This window comes from Anguilla rostrata, chromosome 8 (assembly GCF_018555375.3).
Source record: "Anguilla rostrata isolate EN2019 chromosome 8, ASM1855537v3, whole genome shotgun sequence".
Lineage (NCBI taxonomy): Eukaryota > Metazoa > Chordata > Actinopteri > Anguilliformes > Anguillidae > Anguilla > Anguilla rostrata.
This window is the reverse complement of record NC_057940.1, coordinates 1,769,645-1,785,023: the sequence shown is the minus strand read 5'-3', so window position 1 is coordinate 1,785,023 and position 15,379 is coordinate 1,769,645. Positions and strand designations below refer to the sequence as shown.

General features: G+C 43.3%; 1 protein-coding gene and 1 long non-coding RNA gene across 2 annotated transcripts; both read left to right on the top strand.

Moving 5' to 3' along the window:
- Positions 1–6,424: 6,424 nt before the first annotated feature.
- LOC135260324 (uncharacterized) lies at positions 6,425–8,669 on the top strand. Its single transcript, XR_010331525.1, has 3 exons — positions 6,425–6,533; positions 7,711–7,780; positions 8,533–8,669. It is a non-coding gene; the product is annotated as an uncharacterized LOC135260324 (long non-coding RNA).
- A 722-nt stretch (positions 8,670–9,391) lies between these two features.
- LOC135260508 (clusterin-like protein 1) lies at positions 9,392–14,612 on the top strand. Its single transcript, XM_064345772.1, has 8 exons — positions 9,392–9,545; positions 10,068–10,238; positions 11,264–11,455; positions 12,192–12,420; positions 12,516–12,644; positions 13,026–13,243; positions 13,707–13,870; positions 14,298–14,612. Exons 1-8 carry the CDS (start codon positions 9,435–9,437, stop codon positions 14,311–14,313), a joined length of 1,230 nt encoding a protein of 409 aa, XP_064201842.1. The 5' UTR covers positions 9,392–9,434; the 3' UTR covers positions 14,314–14,612.
- The last annotated feature ends 767 nt before the right edge of the window (positions 14,613–15,379 follow it).

Sequence of the window (15,379 nt, the reverse complement as noted above, 5' to 3'; positions counted from 1 at the left end):
GCAAATAAATAAATAAAATTCATTAATGATAAAAGTATTACGTTATAAGATATAAGTATTACATTATAAAATACAAAATAAAATATTACAATGTAAAAGGTATTTTCATATTTCAGTTAAAAGCAGTTTGAGATAAGCCTTGTTGCCATTCAGACGCAAACAACCTCAATGAGAAGGAACACCTTCAAATTCACAGATACTGTTGGAGTGAAAAGTAGGGTAGAATAGTTGGGAGTAGCAGGGAAATTAATTACATCATCTACTTATCACACCAGTAACAACACCAACAACAACACCCTTGCTTGCACCTTTGAGGTAGAAGAAATCTTTGCTATTCTGCTTTGACTTCAGCCCAGAGATTAAGACTGAAGAAGGTGTTACTCTAATCAGGATATAAAGTATAATTATATATTTGTGGTAAACTCTGTGATAAAAGGGACAGTATTTAAACTTGCAATTATATTTAAGGTTAATCTAATAATAGCTTGAATTTTATTTGAAGTTTCCAGGAAAATGTCAACAAGTACATGAAGATGAACCCTAGCACTAGTTTAGAACTAATTAAGAGATGCTTTGTGTGATCAACGAATACTTTTCCATGGATTTATTTTCACTGAGAAACATTTTCTTTTCAGCTTGTATATGCACACATCATTAACAGAAGAACCAAGGTAATACATTAGGGTATTCAGGGTGAGTTCACAGAATTAATTATCTGAACTATTTTTTTCTGTAATCACTGAATTTGTATGGAACCTAGGTCTGTCTTTAATTTTATGTGTATAATCAGTGTACAAATCCAGACTTCAAACAGTTTTCAGAAGTGCGAACCAAGCATTATTCCAAACGCAGCAGAATCAGGTTTCTAAGCAAGCCTGCTCCTCGTTAACACAGGAGATAAAATCAATATGGACGCCCAGCCCTACGGTCAAGGCTGGCTCAAATTCAAACGGCTGCTGACTCAGTAAATCAGTCCAGTCTAATTGGTCCAGAGAGGGTACCCACAAGAAACCATCTGAGCCGTGACAGTGTCTGTTGATGAAAGAGAACTTTTCTATGACGCAGCATGTAAAATTAGGATGTCATAACATGTACTAGGTCAGATACCGTTAATTCAACTCAGTAGAGAAGGCGTGTAACCCTTTCTTAATAATGTCCAAAATCCAATAACTCGCCCATCTGTTCTTAATAAGTTCTCATCATTCCAATGCATCTTGTTCATATTGGCAGAGAAACGATTCAGCTGTATTGGTGCTGGGTTGGGTGTATTTTGTTTCAGATTCATATAAGTTCATATAGCTTTGGGTAAATGTCAGTATGTGTCTTCAATAAATATATCTTTTTTATCCAAACAGTAATATTACATGTTACTGTTTGGAGAAAAAATATATATTTATTGAAGACACAAAAATATCTTAGAACTTCAATTCTGTGGCCTGGGTTGGTTGTGGCCCTAAATGATTGCACAGAGAGATCATGCCTACAGCCGGCTCCATATTTTGAATTAACTGAAGTCAGTTTGACTTCTACAACAGCCCATTCTGCTGAAACTAAATCTTTTGCTATTGAACATTTAAATTTGTATACATGCAAAAGACTAATAAAAACAATTGTACAAAAAGGAATGTTTAAAATTGCTTCTTGTGTTCATACTGCGTGCAAGGCTAAACAGGATAAAAAAAGTTAATGATTCATAAATACATTACATTTAAATAACTTTATGGTCAAATATATAATAATTGAATGTATTACTACAACTCTCTAAAAATGTTTTAGGAAAACAAATCTGATCAATTCTATTTCTATAGCGCTGTTTACAGAGAGGCAAGAAACAGGGCAAAAGAGCAAAAAGCAAAAAAGCAAGAACCCCCAAAAAGCAAGCACATGAGTTTGACAACAATGTATCATCCAGGCCCAAGACTTCTGGATGCTTTTTTTTGTGGGAGGAAATAGACCTTTTGTAACTTTATGTAACAGATATCCTCTAAGTACTTCCCAGGACTATAAATTGGAAAAGTTACCTACCAGCTCTGAATATGATGTGGCAAATATGTCTATAATGATTTGCATTGTTAGAGAGGTGTGCTTATGATCTATAGACAGCTTTCCAGGTGTGCTTATGATCTATACACAGCTTTCCAGGTGTGCATATGATCTATACACAGCTTTCCAGGTGTGCTTGTGATCTGTACACAGGTTCTCCGGTGAGCTTGTGATCTGTACACAGGTTCCCAGTGGACAGCCTGCAGGTATAGAAAACCTTTTTCTGTCAAGCCTGAACTTGAACAGCCATCCCACTCAAATGTGAGAAGGCATTTTCTGTGACCCAACCCTTATTAAAAATGTAGCCTAAAGTATGTCCAAATATGGAGAGAAATGAGCATGTGTGCGCGGTAAGGGACGCAGTGCTGGGTGTGAATCGTACATGGTAAGTTAGTCGTGTTTTCACAGGAATATGCAGGACGTAGCTGAAATAAACCCCTGTGGGTCCTGGTCCACAGTTCGGGAACCTCTGATTAAAAGCCTGTTTAGTAAATTACATTACAGGCATTTAGCAGATGTTCTTACACAACTTTTCATACAGCATTTACACTGCATCCATTTATACAGCTGGATCTACACTGAAGCAATGCAGGTTAAGTACCTTTCTCAAGGGCACAACAACAGTGTCCTACACCAGGAATTGAACCTGTGACCTTTAGGTTACAAGAGCAACCCTTCACCCATTATACTATACTGTCACCATAACGATGATAGGATCCTGGAACTCCATCTTTATCAGCCTGTTCTCCCTGGCTAAACCCACAGCATAAACAAAACACAGCATTCACCCAGCAAAAAAACTAGTGTCAGATGTAACGTTGATAAGATCATAATTTAACAAAAGCTGAGTGTACATCAGACCCCAGGGGTGACTCTTGGCCCTTTGATAATTGAGAATAAAATAATAATAATAACAATAAAAAAACAGAAGTGTTATTCAAATGCATCAAAAATGATGACTATGTCCAAATCTGCATTTGTGCAGTGTCAGCAGGTTTAATGGGAGGTATCCCACTGGCGACAGAACGATAAGACCTGTGTGTTAAGAAAGCACAAGCTTCTACACACACACCTTTTTTTATACATGGTTTTATAATAATAGTTTGTAGAAAATCTTCAGCCAATATGCACCATTTATTTAAAAGAATATGGCTTCTCGATAAAGGCAGTTTAAAAAGACTGGTCTACAGTTTTCTACTCTGTACAGTGACGCTTTTGAAAGTTTAATTTCAGCAGGGTCAGAGAGATAAATTCACTCAGAACGGTGGTTCTGCGGTGGTTGCTCACATCAGCTAGGTCAAAAAAAAAAAAAATTCCACACAGAGAAGTCATCAAAATGACTTAATCATGAGCCGAAGAGACAACCCAGCCCCCTCCACCCACAGATCGCCAGTGGAGTTGCAGTACTCTGAGTGGCCACCAGGTGGGGATGACGTTCCGTAGAACACAGAGACCCAGAAACGATTTGCTCAGCCTGCAGCTTTAAGAGTGGTGACTTACTGTTCAACCCTTCAGGGTCCCTCCCAAAATAGGCATCTCATATGCCAGTGGTAACCAAACCCGTTCCTGGAGATCTACTGTCCTGTAGGTCTTCAACTCTAAGAAAGCACACTTTAATTCAACAACTAGAGATCTTTATTGAGCTGCTAATTAGCAGAGTCATGGTGTGCCAAATTTAGGGTTGAAGTGAAAACCTACAGGATGGTAGATTTTCAGGAACACAGTTGGGCAGCCCTGCTCTAGCTGTTGAATGAGGTGTGCTTTGTTAGGGTTGAAATGCAAACCTACAGGAAGGTAGATTTCCAGGAACAGGGTAGGTTACCTCTGTCATTTGTCCTGCTCCAGCACAGCTGATCGAATGTCAGATTGAATTCCTTCTCCAAGGGCACATTAGTAGAATATCATTGAGATAAAAAAAAAAAACAATTACAGTTCGTGCTAGTAATCTCTGTTATCATCCATATTTTAAACATTTCAACTTAAAATGTATCACCAATTAAGGGGGAATCATTTTAAAGGTTTTTACTATTAAAAAAATATATATCTGGAAAATGTCCTCAATGACGCTATTTTGCCAGCATGGCTATAAATAGCATTATATGAAATAAAGATGCTTTTGTCTAATTTAACTCCACTCTCTTCCATAATCTGATTATGTTATTCCTGTTTGTCATCCATGTCCTCAGTCCTAATCTGATCCTGGCCGTTTTGTCCATTATTCATTTTTGACCGCTACAGATCGATCAGGTCTTTAATGAAACCCATATCTGAAATTGGCCTTCAATGATTTTTTAATTGATTGGATTTCCTGGTATTGACGTTGCCTTTATGTCACTGATCTGACATGAGCTGGTTATTTGTCTCCACCCTCTGGCCATTGGTGTGAAGTGCAGCTCAACCTCATATTTGGCTGACTGTCTCAGTGCTTCATGTGGTGGTCATTTATTAAAACTGCAGGCAAAATTGTTGTACCTTAAACAGGTCATTAAAATTGTTGGCAAACACAGTTTTATAATATACACATAATTCTTATCCAATCTCAGGCATCTGACAACCAAATCCCTTACCTCCTCTCCACTTACCCATAACACCCTTCCATTTACTCATAAAACCCATCCCCTTACCCATCAAACCCCTCCACTAACTCATCAAAACCCATTCCCTTACTCATCAAACCCCTCACTTACTCATCAAGCCCCTCTTCTAACTAATCAAACCCATTCCCTTACTCATCAAACTCCTCCACTAACTCATCAAAACCCATCTCCTTACTCATCAAACCCCTCCACTAACTCATCAAACCCATCTCCTTACTCATCAAAACCCTCCTCTAACTAATCAAACCCATTCCCTTACTCATCAAGCCCCTCCTCTAACTAATCAAACCCATTCCCTTACTCATCAAACTCCTCCACTAACTCATCAAACCCATCCTCTTACTCATCAAGGCCCTCCACTAACTAATCAAACCCCTCCACTAACTAATCAAATCCATCCCCTTACTCATCAAACCCCTACACCAACTCATCAAACCCCTCTCCTCACTCATCAATCCCCTCCACTAACTCATCACACCGCCCCGCTGTGCTGACTCAGAGCCCTCTCCTCAGGATCCGCATCCGTTCACAGCCCTGTGAGTAATGGCTGCCGTCTAATTCCGGAGTGTTTTTTCATGGCCGCATCTCTGCCAGGGCATCTTAATCCTGTTAGTGAACAAGCCTGTTAGGCTAAAGAGCTGTAGAGCAGTGCAGGAGGCTGGGGAGCAGCCAGACATCGCTAACTGCCCTTCTGCCCCACTGGCTGTTTCTGCTGGGGTGGAGCAGCGGGGGCCGGGCCTCCCCCCCCCTTCCCTGTGAGAGACAGGCTGCCACGTCACTCTCTCAGACCAGAACATCCTCCTGAGACCAGCAGAAACATGTTTCAGTACTTTAATCTGTTCACATAATACAAGCGTCATGAAGATGGGCATGTCTGAGTTGCAGTTAAAGATGGGCGTGTCTTTTACAGTGTTAGATACTATCTAGTCTGTAGGTAGTCAGAGCACTAATTTAGTCGGGAAAATGGCGAGCATCGTTGGGCTGAATGGCCTGTACTCGTCATTATGTTATGTTATTTGTGTGAGCGAAATCCTAAAGACAGAAAACTTTACGGTGCTTGACACAACTTCCCACAATGGAGGGCCTCACCAGCTAGTTAACCTGACATTGGCACTGACCCCGGTTGCTCTGGCTCCAGGTTAGCACTGACCCCAGTTCCTCTGGCTGCAGGTTAGCAGTGACCCTGCGTTTCCAGAGCCACAGACCGCGGCTGGCGAGACGGACAGTAATTTGAGGCTCAGCTGGGCTGAAGGAGTCGGGCCGGCTGACATTAAGCTTATTGTAGAGTCACCTGCTGCAGCAGGCCAGGCCAGAGCAGACAGTGTCTGTGCACTAAATAACAGCTTCACTGCAGCGGACGGCATTGCTGTGCCCTACTCCGTACTGTGGCACAGAAGTGAATGAAAGTTGTTTAATGAATATTTACTGAGAGATTTATCCGTCAAGCCGGAGTCGCTCAGAGGGCACTCTGGGAAGTCTGTCATGTGACAGAGACCTCATAACACTGAAAATGGGTTGAGTGACAGACACAAATACTCACATACACACACACACACACACACTCAAGCACAGAAACAAATGTATGTGCACGCGCATACACACACACACACACACACACGCACACGCATACACACAGAGACACACACACTCGAATAAATCAGTGACCTGCGATACATACGCCAAGTTGTGGTGATAGATCAGTGATTTAAAGCAGTGATAAAAGCAGCAGGGTGTGTTGACGGCCGGATTAATGGTCACAATAGCTCAAATGCACTAATGGGATCAGGGCCGAACTGCAGGCTATAAATAGGCCGTTCTGTGGCGAAGGGCTCGACGCTCTCAAACCCACACAGGCTGTCTCTCCTGTCAACACGTCGAGTTCTCCCGCTCCAGGTGAGTGCTCCGGAAAACGACCTGCCGACCTCCGGTGGTCATTTAAAATTAGCCCAGCAATAACTGCCACAGGAGAATCTGAGATCCATTGCAGTTAGCACAGAAGGTGCGCCCTACAGTTTGCTGCCACAGGTGGTCAGCAGACAGGTGTATCGTTCCGAAAAGGTTGAAGCTGCTCCGTTGCAATTAGAGAATACCGCTGGCTTCTCATGCAATGCATTCTGCCTTCCACAGAGTGCAGGAGGATCTATGCCACTTCTGTTGATTTAAAACTGGTTTGAGAAGGATTAAAAAACTATGCGGTCAGGCTGTTCACAAGAGAGATTAATGGTGATCGTAAAACTTGTCAGCAACACAAAGGTATTGTATATCTACTGTAACATCCTTTGAAGTCGATGTAGTGTTATAGAGCAGCATGCAGATCCTGTTTATCTCATACTGATGTCATGGACTTTACAGTATAATCAGCCACCGCTGTGTCTGACCTATGGGAAACCAGGTGTATGTTAACAAAATAACAGCCAATTGTGTGCAGTGTTATCAAACGATTTGGGCTTGTGGTCAGAAGGTGATCAGACACACAGAATTGAGTACTGGTTGTTAGACCATTCCAAGTTTTCATTGAGGCATAATGACTCCAAGGACATCAAGGAACCTGTGCAAATGCATACACTGGGAACATTTACCTTAACTTTCCAGAATTTTCTGAGAACAAAAAGTTGGTAGCTGAGATTGCCATTGTATGTTTGAACAAAGCTCAGCATAAATTGCTTCAGTTAATATATCATTGAAAATGGTGTGACAACATCAAGGGTCTCTGTCTGCACTGCAAAAAAGTCTGTCTTAAGAAGTGTTTGTCTAGTAATGAGACTTAAAACATTATTTATTTATTTCAAATATTACCTTGTTTTAAGTTATTTTTTTAAAAGAAAACAAAATAGAGATAAGATTTTAAAGTCTAAATATAAGACTAAAGCGCTTTGTTAAGACTGACTTATTTTTTGGTTTTTGCAGTGTGAGAATGATCGCTCATTTGGGCTGTGTTTGAATCAGTGCACTTGCCTACTATTGAGTATACAAGTTGCATACAAATAGTAAAGAAGTTGCATACTCAGTAGTAGGCGAGTGTGCTGATTTGAACATGGCCGTAAACATGCTCATCCTGTTTGTGTGCCAGATCACAGGTGGCCTGAATCACAGCCAATCATCTGCTCCGAATCCTAAAGCACCTTATCTGCAGCCTCCAGGTCTGAAAATATACACAACATGAATACAACATGATCACCTGAATGTTACATGAATGTTACATGAACATGTTACATCAGTGATCATATGCTACAGCAGCCTGTTGCCATAGACACAGCATGGTTTCTGGCAGGGATGTGCAGAAATTAAGATACATCTATCCAAAATATATATTTGCATTTATGTATTTCATCACCTCATTTCTTATATGGTTTCTACCTCTGCATCACCTGCAATGCATACACCTTCACATTTTGATCATACTTTAAAAATATAAATTTTTGGGAGCTTTTTATTTTTGGAAGCATAAAATCAAGTACTTACCACTGGATTAATTTAACATCAGCAAGATACCTATGAAGAATATTTAGTTAGAACATTTAACAGAAAACAAGCAACCTGAAATGGTGTAGTACTAGAAAAACAAGCAACCTGAAATGGTGTAATACTAGGTACAGAGTGCTGTCACGGGTGCTAATAGGATGATAGCATACCATCTAACATCAATAGCCAATATCTCTTTTTTGACCTCACTGTGTAATTATATACCTGCACTCAATTCTGACTTTTTATATAAGGTCAAAAAAGTTACACCATGATTAAGCTTATTTCATGCACGTACACACACATACAGACACACACTCATCACTCATCATCACTGCGATTTGGTAATGATACATATACATGTTCTGTACTTGTGTGATTGCAAAATAATAATAATAAAAATACTTTTCTGCATGGCTCTTGAACCCAGGTTTCTGGCTCCCTGAAGATTTCTTGAGCATTTGAGAGAAGAGAGAGGTGAAGATGAACACTGCGTTGGTCTGCCTGGTGCTCCTGGCATCCCTGGGGGTACTGCATGGAGCCGAGGAGACTGACTATGGCCAGACTCTTTCCAGGCACCCTGGGAGTCACTCTGCACAGGAAACTGCCAGGCCAGACTCTCCACAGAGAAACTGCCAGGGCCCATTTCAGACAGCACTTAATCTCCGGAAACTGCCGGCCCATTCAGACAGCATACTCAACCCAGGGCCTCGCTTTTCCAGACAGCACACTTAATCTCCCACAGAGAAACCACCAGGGCCCATCTCTGACAGCACTTTATCTACTATAGAGAAACCGCCATTTCAGACAGCACTTAAATCTCCCACAGAGAAACCACCAGGGCCCATCTTTGACAACACTTTATCTCCTATAGAGAAACCACCAGAGCCCATCTCTGACAGCACTTAATCTCCCATAGAGAAACTGCCAGGGCCCATTTCAGACAGCACCTAATCTCCCATAGAAAAACCACCAGGCCCCATCTCTGACAGAACTTCACCTCCCATAGACAAACCATCAGGGGTGTCAGTCCTGGAGGGCCACAGTGTCTGCAGGCATTTGTGGTTTCCTTTCAATCAGCAACCAATTAATGCCTAGAGATCAAGGTGTGTGGACTCTTTATCCAAACTCCTTTATCCTATGGGGTGAAATACACTGTAAAACCAGCCAGACAATGTGGCTCTCCACAACTGAAGATTGAGACTCCTGCTGTAAATGAAAGATATTTCTGATCAGTGTGAGAGGGGACATTGACACTCCCCCCCGCCCCCGGTTGGTCTCTCCTCCCACACAGAGCTGTCTCTGGAGGGTGGGAGGTACGTGGAGGAGGAGATGAGGAGAGCGCTGATGGGAGTGAAACAGATGAAGGAGATCATGGAGAGGAATGAGGAGAAGCACGGTCACCTCATGAAGACCCTGAAGCACAGCAGCGAGAAGAAAAAGGTCAGCTGATCCTCAGAAGCAGATCCTGGATCAAAATCAACATTCTGCTTATGCTTCTTTCTTTAGCAAGGGCACAGTTAATGAGGGGCATTGGGGGGTTACAACCCCCCCCCCCCCAAGTACAGTATGATGATTAGGAAAATCATTTCACATATTGAAGATGGGGATTTCATGTGATGGTGATGTATTAATCTGCAGCTTGAAGTATTTTTAGAATTCACCAGAAGTGATCATTTACAGCTGGTCTTCACAGAATTTCTTTCAAAAATTTCCCCCAGATTCCACCTAGAGGGTTGCAGTTCTCAGGGTCTTTGCATTTCAACATCCCCCCTCCCCCCAATATTCAAACTAAAGTTATGCCCTTGTTCTTTGGGTGGTTTGTTACACTTTTTAAAGGTGCTCAAGTCATTTTAGTATTGTTTTGGAAATGTGACCTTAAAAGGGCTTGAAAAGCCCTTTGAATTTTGGATAACGTGTGGGATCCCTATAAGAGGCAACTCAGTGGTTCCTCCCATCCTCCAGGGGGCAGCACAGTTGGCCAAAGAGGTGGAGCAGAAGCTGGGGGAGGCGGAGCAGCACTGCCAGGAGTCACTGAAGTCCTCCTGGGAGGAGTGTCGGCCCTGCCTGGAGGAAGTCTGCAAGGCCTTCTACACCTCCACCTGCAGACGCGGCTTCTCCGCCTTCACCTACAAGGTGCGGGACCTCCTCCTGCACCTCCCACCTGTTACCATGCCGACAAAATGTACACAGATAATTCTTTGATTAATTAATGCGGCTTTGTAAGCTGTAGAAGAAGGTTCCCTGGTGGACAGACCAGCTACCAGCCTCATATGAAATCTAGCTCGAAGCAGCTTCTGCTCCAGCTGGATACCATCTAGAGTTTAGTGATGGTCTGCTGTCTGCACCAAGCTGGCCCACCAGCTGGACATGGTCTTGCCAGCATGGTTGCTATCTCAACCATATTGTTGCCAGCTTGGCCATCTCCAAATCAGCTTCAAACCAGCTGGATCAGCTTAAAACCAGCCTGGAACCAAACTGGAATTTCCACCAGGGTGCATGACAAAGCAGCCCCCACTGTTAACGAATTTCCATGACAAAGCAGGGGACTGGAAGGCCAAGCTACTAACTGAAAAACCAAATTAGGTTGTGATACATTTACTGACTTATGCTGCAAATGTAATTAAATACACAGACAAACCTGTGCATGTGACATGCCACATATTCAAGCGAGGGAAGGCTGGCAATCCTGTTATGGGGGTAATATAATCACCTATGCATCAGTAACAGCATGCTTTGCAATGCATGGAGGCTGTAAGGCATTAACTAGAGAGTTACATCAGAGTTTACCCAAATTTGGGAGGAAATTCTTTTGAAAGCATTAAAATTTGGGAGCATTAGAGTACTGTGCGAAGCCTATTGCCCCGGGACTGGTATTAATTTTAATTGCTCTGTTCTTACAAAGAACTATAGTCCAATGTGCTTAAAAGATCATATAATAACAATTATAAAGAATAAATCAAGTCATAAAACAGGTCATAAAACAAGTCATAAGTGTGAAATAAAGAGCATTTAACACACAACACAAGAAATAAGAAGTAGTAAAAACTGAACTGGATGAAAATAAAACCCACAATGCATGCGGGCAGGCCTAATTAATTAAATTGCAGCCAATTAAAGTGGTTAACGGAGCCCCTGACACCTCCTTGTCCTCCAATCAGGTGGAGCAGTTCTTCCAGAAGATGACCTCCCTGGCCAATCAGGAGGTCCTGCTGGTGAACGGCAGCTCTGAGGACCTGGACGTGGAGGTGCTGCAGGTGGAGGACTCCTTCGGCAGGCTCCTGCGTCGGGTGGGCAGCCTGTACGACCGGAGCGTGGCGCTGGCGACCAGCATGCATCAGGAGTTCGCCCAGGTACCTCGCTCACTCTCACTATATAACACCTTTATCTAACCAGGTAAATGTCTCACTGAGATTAAACATGTAGTTCAGAAGTGAGACTTCCCAAAACCTTTCTTTTAAAGGGTTAATTTAGTCATAAGATAAAGATAGGCACCCAATTTTTAAAAAAGTATAAATAGGAAGTGACTCAGTGTCTCATTTTCACACTTCTCTTCAAGTTCACTTCTGATTGGCAGCCTACTAAAAGGTCAAACAGCGGATTGGTTAAAATGTAAATGGCATGTTGGGCTACACTGAGTTGAGTCTCTTGTCAACCAATACCAATAGCTTCCATAGCAGGCAATGTAAGAACTTTGTTGCTTTTCAACATAGGAAAAAAAAAAGGCATTTAAAATTACAGCTGAATAAAATAGGCTTGATATCACAGCACATTTTCTTTGGTTCTTTGTGTACTTTACCATTTAAAAAAATGATTTTGATTGCACAGACTTTTAAAAACAACCCATAATTTCCCTCTGGCCTCCAGCTCAACACAGCCCTTTGTGTCTCCTCCTTTATTTTTTTCCTGTGGTGTGTGTTCCTCCCTCGGTTCGGTTCTCTGTATAATTACCCTGTCACCCCCGCCTGTACTGCCTTTCTGTTTACTGCACTCTCCTGAATAAAATAGTGTGTCCTTTGGATCCAGAAAGTATATATAATTACATGATTACATGAATGATGTGATTGTTATTGTTGTTGTTACCGTTAGGTGTTCCGTGCGGTCTTCTCTCCGGAGACCAGCGGGGGCAGCGTTGAGCACCTCGCTCAGGCACAGGGAGAGCCGGATTCCTCGGACTTCTTCCAGGGCGTCGGGCTGGACGATGTGCTGGAGACCTTCTTCAATTTCAGCAGGAGCGTGCTCCAGGAGTTCAGCTCGGCCGTCACGCAGGTGTTCGACGACATTCACCAGACCTTCCAGGAATCGGCCGTGCAAAATGGTATGGTCATAATGATGATTAATAATAATAATAATAATAATAATAATAATAATAATTAAGCAGGAGGTCTCACGTGTTTCTCCCTTCGGCGTTAGATAAAAAGGCGTTCCCTCGCTGGGTCCCGTCCCGGAGCAGACAGCTGTGCGCAGATCTGCGCAGACAGACGTCCGAGTGCTGGCAGCTGAGCAGCCGGTGTGCGCCCTGCCAGGGAAAACTGCTGGAGGGTAAGCCTGCTTACATCACCCAACCTACCGTGTGCGCAGCATAGCACAGCACAGTCCTCCACACCACTTCTGCTGAAATCTGCGTGTACTCAGGTTAAACCCAGGTTTAAAAACACAGTGATCGTCATGGACGTTTCTGCATTATAGAGTTTGAGGTAATCTTGATGGGTACCAGAGGGGGCAAATCCAGGATCAGAAAGTAAAAGTCCTCCCAGGTATCCTGCTCCAATCACCTGGATTTGCTAATTAGCACAATTCTTCAGCCTGGAGGCAGAACTAACGAGTTCATGGGCAGAAGAAACACACCATGATATTTACTTTCTGACCCCGGTACTTTCCACCTCTGTGACAGATATACTATATAATCTCCCCCCCCCCCAGAGTGCCCCAGTGTGCGCGACCTGCAGGTGGAGCTGAGCGAGGTGTCCCAGCTGCTCCAGGTGGCCAGCCAGCAGTACGAGGAGGTGCTGCAGATCGTGAAGCACCACACGGAGGACACCGTCAGCTGGCTCAGCAACATGGCCTCCAGCTTCGGCTGGGTCGCAGAGCTCACCCTCAACAGCACTGGGGAGCCGGAGAACTTCTTCAGCATCTCCACAGTGAGTTCCTGTTCCTCCCATCGGGGGGCTTCTTAGCTGTGAGTTCCTGTTTCTGATTCAGCATCTCCACAGTGAGTTCCTGTTCCTCCCATTGGGGGGCTTCTAAGCTGTGAGTTCCTGTTTCTCATTCAGCATCTCCACAGTGAGGTCCTGTTTCTGGCTTCTGGGGTTCCCAAACTTAGTTCCTGTTCCATTCAACAAGGAGTCCGTAAACTATGGCACTTGAGAGCGGATAATGAAAATGATAAGAGGTGGTGGTGATAACGGTGTTGAGATAATGGACAGTGATGATGGTGTTGAGATAATGGACAGTGATGATGGTGTTGAGATAATGGACAGTGATGATGGCGTTGAGATAATGGACAGTGATAATGGTGTTGAGATAATGGACGGTGATAATGGTGTAGTGATAATGCAGTTGAGATAATGAACAGTGATGATATCACTGATGACTCGTTCCCAGGTGGTTCCCCAGCCAGAGGCTGGTGATGACAGCACGGTGGAGGTGAACATCCTGAGCTCCCCCCTGCTCACCCTGAGCGTACCTGCTGAGCTGCAGGTGGACGACCCCGCCTTCATCCAGTACGTGGCCCAGGAGGCGCTGGGCAGGTACAAGCTCCTGCTCAGGTGAGCGCAGGTCTACAGTATGCAGGTGTGTGCTGTGCTGTACTGGAGAAGGATGGGTTCTTATGGACCACTGGACTGGACCGAGTCACAGCACTGTCCTTTCATTCATAAATGGAAGCTTACTGAAGTGGGATGCATTTCTTGATGTATACACACACTCACTGACTCACTCTCTCACACTCACACTCTCTCTCTCTCTCACACACACACACACACACACACACACACACACACACCTGCAGAACCTTCTTTGAGCTGCATGATTCTGTGAAAGGTGTTCCATGTAGTTATATTGTAATATGTACATACATAGTGTAAATATAATAGTATCATTATCCAGCTGTACACACTGCACATTGCACACCTGCATAAATGCAGGTGTGCAATGTGGGCGTGGTCTTAAACACGGTGTTTCACTCGCCTACAGGCACGATGAAGACTGAGCTGACTCAAACCCTGCCTGTGTCGACACGTCCCAGCACAGATCCCAACGGCAGCCCTCCCGTCTAATCCTCAGACTGTACTTCCCAACATGAAGGCACTTGTGTTTCCTGCAGTACCAGGTTCACGGCGTGCTAGCTAAACACAAACTATATTTACATAATGTGAAAAGTAAACAAAACATTCATTATCTATTGATAGTTTGTTGTTAATGTGTTATATATTTGTAAACTTAATTTAATGTGTGCTATACAATTGAGTATCAATTCCTGGTGTTTTGATTAAATTATTAAACCATGAACAGTCTTGTGTGACCATTTGTGTAGCTCTGTGTCTGAAAGGATGGATGGATACAAACAAACCTGGCTATTTTGTATGAACCATCACCAAACACAACTCTGGATACCACATCTGTACTAATATATAATGATACACAAACTCTGGGACTACCCCACATTCTGTACTAAGAGAATAAATCAGGAGGCGGATCAAAGCGAGGGCGGGGTTTCTGAGCATGTGCAGACCGCACAGTTTTAGCCTTCTAGAACCTTCCCTGTTCCACCCCTGGGAGCCTGCAGTCACAACAGCATTTTCTTTAGGTTATACTAGAAAAACAAAGTGGAAAAAGGCATCAGACAAAAAAACTACTCAAAGCATGCCACGAGAGGGTGCCGTGTCACCAATTTCTGTCCATAAATTATTTTGTGGTTGATACATTTTTGTGGATGAGGGGATTTTCTTGTAACCTCTTCCCCCCCCCCCCCCCACACAAACACACACCCTTTTTTTCAAATGAAAAAACATTTAGATAAAAACACGTTTTTTCCCAGAAAATACGTTTAGTATTTAGAGCACTGGCAGGGCTGTAAGCGAGAGAGAAGAACCTGTTCTGCTAAACAGGCTGGCCTTCATTCCACTGCAGAGCCAACAGCCCGGTCTGCAAGTAAAAACACGGACATTACAGAGAAGCGGCCCTGCGTACAGGATCTCCTCTACTAACACAGGAAATGGCTCTCTCTTCTGAATGAATATCTCTTATGGTGTTACATTCATTATACAGTGTACACC

Excerpts from the sequence above, each read along its gene's own strand:
- LOC135260508 (XM_064345772.1), top strand. The coding sequence starts at position 9,435 with ATGAGGAGAGCGCTGATGGGAGTGAAACAGATGAAGGAGATCATGGAG. Across the intron at positions 11,456-12,191 it reads TGCATCAGGAGTTCGCCCAG|GTGTTCCGTGCGGTCTTCTC; the intron begins GTACCTCGCTCA and ends TGTTACCGTTAG. Across the intron at positions 12,645-13,025 it reads CCAGGGAAAACTGCTGGAGG|AGTGCCCCAGTGTGCGCGAC; the intron begins GTAAGCCTGCTT and ends CCCCCCCCCCAG.